Raw genomic sequence first — 9753 nt, 5'->3', positions numbered from 1 at the left:
GTTTGCACACTCACTCAAGTGCGTTTGGTGGTAATATTATGGGGTTCCCAGTAGTACATCAGTGAAAGCTTAACCGCTAAGCTACTACATATAGCATGGCCCAGGCTCAGTAATCAGTGCCCCCTCCCCTCTCCCAACGAGAACACACGACGACCACACGAATTCGCCATGGCCACCAAGGAGCCCTCTTGCAACAAAAGCAAGACACAGAGAGTCTTTTTTTTTAAGTATATATGGAACTTCTCGATCTTGACGACCTCCCATGTCTTCATCATCCGACCCCGACCGTGTGGTGTCCGTCACACTCAGACACGTGGCCTTGGCCTTGCAGCCTGTTATATACTGTAACCCCGAGGACGCACGCACTGGCACTGGCACTGCCATGTCCCCCGAGCACGAGCCAATCACACGTACACGTACGGGCACGCCACGAACCGTGTAGCAGGCGCGCAGGAGAAGGCGACGAGCGCCTTGGTGTCGCTCTGGCCTGCACCAGACGTCGCCGTGCTGTTCGTGTTTCGGCCTCACCCTCACACGGCAGGAGCTGCAGCGAACACATGTCGGCCTGCTCGCCTGCTTGCTACCGTGCGCGTACGCGTTCATCGCTCTGCAGGAGAGAACAGAGCACATCTGCTGCACATGCAGTTTTTTGTATCTGTATGACGTTGCCAAAATGACACGATGGATCGTGTGCTGGGCTGCTGGCTCGCGGAGTGAGTGAGTGACAAACCGATACAAAAGAACGGCATGGTACAATGTCCCGACACCGATACAAATTAGGTGGGTACTGTACTGCTGCTTTCATCCAGGTAGAGTAAAGGGGTGTTTGGTTTCTAGGGACTAATTTTTAGTCCTCTATTTTATTCCATTTTAGTCCCTAAATTACTAAATATAGAAACTAAAACTCTATTTAAGTTTCCCTATTTAATAATTTATGAACTAAAATGGAATAAAGTGGAGAGACTAAAGTTTAGTCCCTATAAACCAAACACCCCTTAAGTACGACGCTCTGTGACTGTCAGTGGCAAACCGCGTCTGTTTGGAGCTATATGGCGATATGGTCAGGCTTCGTCTGCTCAAAGAGGCGACGAAACTTGTTCCACCCCCGTTTATTCTGGTACTGGTAGAGAGAATGTAACGCTTAGAACTGGAACTGCATCTCCTTCGTGTAGCCAAGGTCGTCCAGGTGCGCGGCCATGGCTTTGTTCATGGGAGGAGGTCCACATCGCAATACCTGAAAACGGAAAACTGATCTGACTTCCACCGAGCAAAAACTGATGGCCCCCATCCAAGTTCCCTCAAAATACTTTCAGTAACCGGAAAAGCTTACCTGAATGTCGGCGGCAGGCGCTGGGCAATGAGTCTGGATCATTTCCTTCGACACGAACCCGACGCCACCGTCCCAGACTTCAGGAGGCTGCGCAGGAAACGATGCATGTTTAGTAAGACACACAGACGAGCGAAGCATAGTAGGGTACCAACTAATTATAGGGAAATACAAGTAAACCTGATTCAAGACATAGTAGATCTTGAAACGATCAGGATAGTTTTTGGCCATGCCGTCAAGTTCTTCCTGCATCAAGCTAGATGTAAAGCACGCAAAAACGGTAACCGTACTGTATGATAATAATAGCGATTTCATCACGAATGTAGTGTCGTCATAAGCCCCATCAGTGGCACGAAAGCATGCTTTCACGCAGAAAGATTGCTTCTACTGTGATGGTTTAGTGTAGCATACAAACATGTGTCTATAAAAGTAATATAAACACATCGTCAGCAATAAACAGTAATGTAAACAGATTACAAGAACTGAGACAAGAGTTACTAGTTCTACTGTGGAGAAATAAATCCGTAATTATTTGTAGACAAAGAGTGCTGCTTACACATATTTTTATATAAGAATTTTTTGCAAGAGACCGTATATAGAATTCTAGTAAAAAACACAACTTGCCTGGTATTCTGAGACATGTTTATGCTCTTCATGGCATGATCCATAAATTATGAGCAAAAAATCAGATTGTTTCCATATCTCAGAAACCAGACCTACTAGTTTATTCGTAATGTAAGCTGGACAGATGGAGAGTAATGATACCAGTGTCTCACCAAATAGGCACCATCAATTGAACCAGACCCTTTTGCATACAGGTATATAACTGATATCAGGTTAAGAGTCAATGAAGTCTGTCAGCATAAAAAGGCATATACCTTCAGAAGAATATCCTCATACGTGACATTTGCATAGATTAAGTGTACTTTCGTGTTGTCCTTTGGGTTCTCAAGAATTGCCCTTGTGACCTATAGTAAGACAAAAAATGCACGGCTGGGTACTAAAAAACTATATCTCAGCTTTTATACCATCGTAAAGAAAAACTTTGAACGACGTGTTATTACTTGGAACATTGGAGTAATGCCTGATCCTCCAGCTACCATTCCTAATGCTCTCACTTGTCCAGGTAGGTACTTGAAACGGCCCTAGGTTAGAGAAGCAATTATTTAACGTCAATATCAAATGGCCTAGATGCATACCAGGAGCATATCTACATTTTTTTTATAATAAAACACACCCTCCGGTTCAAAATAGATGTTGTTAGCCTCCTCAACTTCATTCAAAATACAAAACTTCTAGGTTGTTTCTTTGCTGTTTTGTTCATTTGTTGCCTTTGCTAAAATAAATGCTATCACTCTCTCACAAAACAAATGAACGCATCTTTCCAATGCCAAAAAAAAAATGAAGGGAGCAAGGTATTCGAAGCATTTTTTACTCTTTGTGTACAACCACAGAATGACCAGTGTGATGCTTAATAATACTCAGTAACTCAGAGGATTATAGACAAAATAAAAACCGATACCAAAATATGTATCATGACATAGGACCAAATGGAGCATGTACAGTGTGTAAGTTCGGACATGGAACAGGCAGAATCTACGTACAAAATACAATGTGATACAGGTATACCGTATACCTTAGGTCCCTTCACAGACATATCTACATTTTTTTTATAATAAAACACACCCTCCGGTTCAAAATAGATGTTGTTAGCCTTCTCAACTTCATTCAAAATACAAAACTTCTAGGTGGTTTCTTTGCTGTTTTGTTCATTTGTTGCGTTTGCTAAAATAAATGCTATCACTCTCACAAAACAAATGAACGCCTCTTTCCAATGCCCAAAATATAATCAAATGGTTTCTAGGTGGTATTTGAACCATTTTTTACTCTTTGTGTACAACCACAGAATGACCAGTGTGATGCCTAATAATACTCAGTAACTCAGAGGATTATAGACAAAACAAAAACCGATACCAAAATATGTATCATGACATAGAACCAAATGGAGCATGTAAAGTGTGTAAGTTCGGACATGGAACAGGCAGAATCTACGTACAAAATACAATGTGATACAGGTATACCGTATACCTTAGGTCCCTTCACAGACATATAATCACCAACTTTCATCTCACGGAAATGATGAGACATTCTTCCTTGGGGATACATCTTCACGACGAGAAGGAAAGAAAACATGTGGTGAATCACAACAGTGCACAAATAGTTGCATCGATGACCGAAGATGCATAACACAACTGGAGATACAATGAAATGACTAGGAAAAGAAAAAAAAGGGGGGGGGGGGCATCTCATTGAAAACTTACCTTTATAACAAGCTCAAAAGATCCAACATCAGAGTCCAGAGTAGTTGGAGTATAAGGCTTGATCACTTCCTCGCCAGAAGCATCCTGTCCTCTGGAACGATTGGGAGGTAGACACAGTAAGACTGAAAGAAATTCAGAGTAACGGCTGTGCCTTTCGAACCCACTTTCAAAAGTGGTAACGAAGAGCCCAAACCTGCAGCTTATATGCTGTCCGATTGGAAGACCCAATACAGAAGTAGGTGTTGGGAGCGCAAACTTGAACTTGGCAACATTATGACTCAGCTGCCTCTTCTCAACAAGTTTGAACTCCTTGAAGTTCTCGGGGTCTAGGCATCCTACAGAACAGACACAGCCAACACAAATGAGGTACAAGAGAAAAATGGGACTAGGCTGCGAGCTCCATGTTCCTAAAGAAGAAGAAAAAAAAGAATGAGCTGCTAGCTTCAAAAGAAGTAGCTCACTTGAGATAAGTAGAACGATATATGCATACACAAAGTACCAAGAAGCAAGGACATAATCACGGTTGTTAGGATAAACAGGGCCAGTCCCCAAATGTTTAAGAACCCAAAGAAGCATGTCGACTAGAAGGCCTTGGCCTAGCAAGGAACTTATCTCCGAGTGTCCAGCTTTGGCGAATTACGTAACTTTACTGACACTAGTGCTCAGACTTCAGAGGTGCCAACACAGCTAAATCCAATTACTAGCATTACAAAATAAAAAAAATAATAATAAAAAAAATCAGCGGATCACCTACTCGCGTGCAATCCAGAGAGCACACTACAAAATTGTTTCAGCTCAGCAGAACACCAGCGCAGAATGATTCAGTCATTCAGCCATCAAGAGCCAGAGATGCGTACATACTCTAATGACACACGCGCGCGGGTCACTGGTGACGGGAAGTGCAAAGGGCTCTCACCCCTGGGCTTCCTACTGCGGAGGAAGAGGTAGGCGGAGCCGGCTGCGACGGCAACGACGGCGGCCGCGACGGCCAGCGTGGTCTCCAGCCTCTGGCCCTGCAGGAACTCCATGCCCCCGCGCCCTTCCCCTCCCCTCCCCTCCTCTCCGCGGATTCGCGGATCGCGGTTGGTTTGACCTTAGATTCGCGGGACGGATCTGGTCTGGTCTGGTGGTATCTGAGATTTTAGAGCCGCCGTGACTGACTGGTGACGCTCCCCGGAGCAGAGACGGGGTAGGTGCGCGCGGAGCCTAGGTAGGTTGGTTGGAATTGGAACGGGACAACCGCCGGTGTTCGCTTCCTGTTCCTGATGAGACACCGGTGCTGGGAGGACAGGAATCAGGATGGGCTGCGGCCGTTCCTTCTCGTCAGCTGGCCCGCCGCCAATACCGTACCGGCCCGACGCCAAATGATGCCTGTCCCACTGGGCTCCAATGGACGCGGCCATGGTGGCGTTTTTTCTCTGTCCCGATTCCCAACCGAGCCCATGCCGTCTCCATTGAACACGGAGCCAATCGCCATCCATCTTGACCGGCCGTTCCCTCTCCGTCCGCAGACCGCACGTATATAATCACTGTCTCATCCTATTTCAAACTTTACCTAAAAAAGTATCAAACATTATTATATATATTATTATATTCTTTATTTTATACGGTCGACCAAAGACAGACTAAGACTACGTTTTATTCCAAGGACTAATATCTAGTCATTAGTTTTAGTCTCTTCTAGTCTATTTTTCACCAAACGAAAAAACTTAAAGTAGATAATAATTGGTTTTAGTTTTAAATTTGTCAAAAAGGTAGCTAAAATGGATTTAAATAGATTTATTCCTCTCCCCACCCTTCATTTATTGATCACTCTATGACGTCTTAAATATACAAGGCTATTTCAGTCTTTCTATAGTATATTTAATATTGTTCTAAAATGTTTAGTTCTTAACCAAGCAGATAGAGACTAAAATTTAATTATGAGAATCAATCGGGTTCTAGAACCAAACGACGGAAAGAAATTGCTTTTCACCGTATTCCACCTCACATACGGTTCATCAAGGCGAAGCTAAAGGTCGACTAGGAAGCGTTCGTCGGTCAATGCCATGCTGTGCCACACCCGTACAGATCGTGTTGCTCTGTAGTCTGTATCCAAAATTTCTAACCAGTAGTACCAAGCAAGAACCAACTCCATCCGGTATCCTGCTACTTTGGTTTTTCTCCACGATTGATTAGTTAAAAATAAAACAATAGTTGGGGCAGGAGGATTAGCTGGTATAGGCACCTTCGACTGGAAGGGAGGTTTTACCAGCCAAAATGTAAATTACAAGCATTCAACAAACTCCCCAGAAAAGGCGAAAAGGAGCAGAGCAGGTTGTAAAGGTGTTTGTGGTTCCCAAACTAAAGTTTAGGTTTGATCAGTATTAAATACAGTTTAATTATAAAACTACTAGTCGATTGCCTGTGCGTTGCGACAGCTTACAACAATACCCACATAAATTATCCATAAAAAAATTCAAATTTTTTTATTGATTGTCTCCGCTCTCTGTATAATATATTTTTTGATTTGGCTAACTAATATTATGTTTACTCCATGCAAATATGTCTTGGTATAATACGGCCAATGAAGTGAGTGGTTCGAAGAGAGTTCACAACAATTGACTGAATGAACAGAGATCATAAAATGACATAATTCCATCATACAGAGACCAAATAAGAGAAAGTTTGTGAGATCAAGTTTCTAAAATAAGTCCCATGAAATCAAACTTATAAAAAAGATATATTAAAATATAGAGTGATTGCTAAAGTCATGCATCAATAAAAACTGGATGCGCTCCATATAAATTATGCTACTCCCTCCGTTTCGTTTTAGTTGTTGCTAGATAGTGTAAAATTAAACTATCCAGCGACAACTAAAAAGAAACGGAGGGAGTACTTCGTAGCAATTACTAACGTTTAAAGCCAATAAATAACCTTTCATTTGCTGTTAGTGTGACAAATCATTGCTGCTCCATCCAATTTAGCAACTTCAAACACCATGTAGTCCATTGCGTCAATGTGGTCTCAGAAACGACCTAATGCTTGCAAGAGCCAAGAACGTCGTGCCGTGCTTGAGCTATAGCCTCGGCCCGTAGTACTGGCCCGGCCCGACACGATTTTTTTTATTTTACACAAAAAACGTATATACCTATATACAATTTATATTCAATATTAAAAACATTTTAGTGTGATGTTCTGCTGGTTAGACAGTTTCACCCAGTGTCTTCCGCCCTTCTTCCATCAGGGCATGGGTTCGAACCCCACCTCACGGGCTAGACATATACAATTAGCAGGCTGACATGACGTGTTTGTGCCATAGTTGTGGCCCGCGTGCATCTAGCCCGTGTCGGGCGTCGTTACGCTAATTTAATTAAATGGATCGACGGACTAACGGGCTAGCCCGACACAGTTAGCAGGCCGTCATGACGTGTCTGTGCCATAGTTGTGGCCCACGTGCATCTAGCCGTGTCGGGCATCGTTTGGTATATATAGACGTGCGGTGAATTAATTTGAAATGACTGTGAGAGGTTATTTGTAAAAAAATGACGCATGGCGACCGTTTAATCTTTATTTATATAATTAGTTTTATAATTAAATTATATTTAATACTTCCAGTACCTATCTTTCTTTATTCGTTGGAGATTTGCGCCAGGATCCATTTCGAAAGAATCTAGCAAGCCAGCCATCTGCGTCGTAACTTGTTGTTCTTCCCCTCCATCCTACTTCCAAGCTACCAAGGACGGGCGCAGACGGAGGACCAGCGCCGTCGTCCAATCCCCTACTAGCGGCACCGGCACGAAGGTCAGTCGTCCAATCCCCTACTAGGGGAACAGCCGGCGGCACGAAGGTCAGTCGTCTCGTCTCTTCGCGCGAGCTCTTCCTCTTCTCTTCTTTTTTTTAATCGTATATACAGGAGAAAGTAGTTTCTGTGGGGGCGATTGGTTCCGGTGCCCGAAATCAAGAGCCCGGAGCTGGGTTGCTTCGGCCCGATAATATATTGTGTTGATAAGAGGGGATCGCACTGCTCGGTAGATTGGGGATTTCTCGAGGGAATTGGTTGGGGGAGATGAGTTCGCGAACAGTGTGCAATGTGAGTGAATCCTGAGAGGACAGGGAATTAGTTTGGTGTTGCGCCGCGAACCACAACGACTTGTGATAGGGTGGAATAGAATCTTGTTCTTCTAATGGAAAGTATGGAATTGGGACCTATTCGAGTATTCTTATGAGGAACTATTCTTCTGAGAATCTCGACTCCTAATCTCTACCTTCCCCGTCTAGAAGATCTGCCAGTGCTGCCCCGTCTCCAAGTGGGTCTTCTCTTTAAGGACAGCTTGCTGCTCCTCTTCCTATACAACTGAAGTGAAGAGAGTTTTAATATCTGTATTCGATGCAAAACCTAGCTTTGTTCTTATTCTTGATGCCGATTTATTAGAAGATCTCCATGCCTGCCATTACTGAGTGAAGTTCAGCCACAGATGGCCACTGTAGTCTTCATCTTGTTTCATCTCTTCTTGATAAAGTTGTTGTAGATGCTGCACTTACTCTCGTCAATGATGAGTTGTATCCTATTGTTACTCACTTGGGAATCAATGCACATTTCCCTTTTTAATCATAGTGCCTTGTTGACACCTTTTGTCTCTGTGCAAGCAGGAAGGATTTGGAGGATGACAGAAGCTGCAGTTACAAGGTACTGGTGCCATGGATGTGTGAGGGTTGTTGAGGAGGCCATGGGGGAGGAGATCAAGTGCCCATTTTGTGGTGGTGGATTCATTGAAGAGATGATTGGTGAGGAATTTGATGGGTTGGCCAGCCAGCAGTCAGAGCGGGATTCATCACAATGGGGAGCGTCGAACAACCCCTTTGAGCAGCCAAGGGCGGAGGCGGACAGTGAGGATGAAGAAGATGATGATGATTACGATGATGATATAGGCCGTGCATTTGAGAGTTTCATCAGGAGGCATGGGCGGCCATCAGCTCTCCGTCGGGCGTTTGACAGCATCCAGGACGACCTTAGAGCTGATAGGGATAGTGACTTCTCCATTCTGATCAATGCCTTCAACCAAGCCCTCGCTTTGCAACGCTCAGTGCTTGATGCTGATGAGGCCCGAGATGACCAAGGTGGATCTAGCAATGATGATGGCTTGATGGAAGAATATGTCCTGGGGGCTGGGCTAACCCTGCTGCTTCAATATTTGACTGAGAATGATCCAAGCCAGTATGGCACCCCTCCTGCAAACAAAGAGGCGGTTGACGCTCTGCCCACTGTCCAAATAGCAGAGGCTGTCAGCTGTTCAGTCTGCCTTGATGATCTTGAGCTAGGGTCCCAGGCAAAGCAAATGCCTTGTGAGCATAAGTTCCACTCTCCTTGTATACTGCCATGGCTTGAACTCCATAGCTCCTGCCCTGTGTGCCGGTTTGAGCTGCCATCTGAAGAGACAGAAGATTTGGATGAGCCTAGCAATGTGGACAGAACAGAGAACACCCATGAGGAAGTCAGGGCCGATGGCCCTGAAGATGACAGTGAGAGCAGTAACAGAGCGTGGGCCCTTGTTCCTTGGTTCAGTGGGCTATTCTCAACACCTGAACCACAAACTGTCAGAGGCGCTTTCACTGATCAGCAGACTCGCTCCACTTCTGGAACCAACATGAATGCTGGCGAAAGCTGATCTCTTCCTCCTTTGTGAATAATGCCCATACATCTGAGAATAGCAATGGACCTTGTCAGTAGATAACTTATTTTTCTGTACTGATAATCCTTCTTGGATGAATCGCAAGGTACAAAGTTTGTGACAGCTCCATTTTTTGCCAGGATTTTAGCGATCATTTCACTGTTGATTGATTTCATAGCTACTGAGCATCTCTGCATCCTATGTGTGCGATCATTTACTTTCTTGGCTCTGAGAATCCACCCATGTTTATTGTCTTGAACTAGTGCTAGTCGTAAAATGTTTGTGATTTGTGAACACCAGTAGAGGTAAGCCTCGTCATGGGAAGACACCAAACATTCTTGGGGAGAATCTGTCGGCCACGGAGTACAGATATCAATATCACGAAAGGCAACCTGAAATATTGTGACCAAATTTACACATTTGGTTAGAAATATTAATATTTTCTGGCTGTGTT

The 9753-nt window shown here is 44.1% G+C and overlaps 2 protein-coding genes across 3 annotated transcripts; one reads left to right on the top strand and one right to left on the bottom strand.

Moving 5' to 3' along the window:
- Nucleotides 1-670: 670 nt before the first annotated feature.
- Nucleotides 671-4785, bottom strand: LOC100126901 (ferric-chelate reductase (NADH)2). Its single transcript, NM_001112602.2, has 9 exons — nt 4565-4785; nt 3842-3983; nt 3649-3739; nt 3416-3493; nt 2392-2472; nt 2206-2295; nt 1508-1573; nt 1331-1417; nt 671-1234 (listed from the first exon to the last, which is right to left on the bottom strand). Exons 1-9 carry the CDS (start codon nt 4674-4676, stop codon nt 1142-1144), a joined length of 840 nt encoding a protein of 279 aa, NP_001106072.2. The 5' UTR covers nt 4677-4785; the 3' UTR covers nt 671-1141.
- Nucleotides 4786-7230: 2445 nt separating this feature from the next.
- LOC100191157 (RING/U-box superfamily protein) lies at nt 7231-9495 on the top strand. Of its 2 annotated transcripts, none has more exons than NM_001136593.3 (2): nt 7231-7477; nt 8281-9487. In NM_001136593.3, the coding sequence occupies exon 2, from the start codon at nt 8295-8297 to the stop codon at nt 9294-9296; it is 1002 nt and encodes a 333-aa protein (NP_001130065.2). In that variant the 5' UTR covers nt 7231-7477; nt 8281-8294; the 3' UTR covers nt 9297-9487. The 2 variants fall into 2 exon arrangements, with proteins under 2 accessions (NP_001130065.2, XP_008647279.1); XM_008649057.3 differs by lacking the exon at nt 7231-7477 and adding an exon at nt 7497-7937 and having other exon boundaries at nt 8281-9495.
- Nucleotides 9496-9753: the final 258 nt, after the last annotated feature.

Source organism: Zea mays, chromosome 6 (assembly GCF_902167145.1).
Source record: "Zea mays cultivar B73 chromosome 6, Zm-B73-REFERENCE-NAM-5.0, whole genome shotgun sequence".
Classification (NCBI taxonomy): domain Eukaryota; kingdom Viridiplantae; phylum Streptophyta; class Magnoliopsida; order Poales; family Poaceae; genus Zea; species Zea mays.
This window is presented reverse-complemented; position numbering and strand designations above follow the sequence as displayed.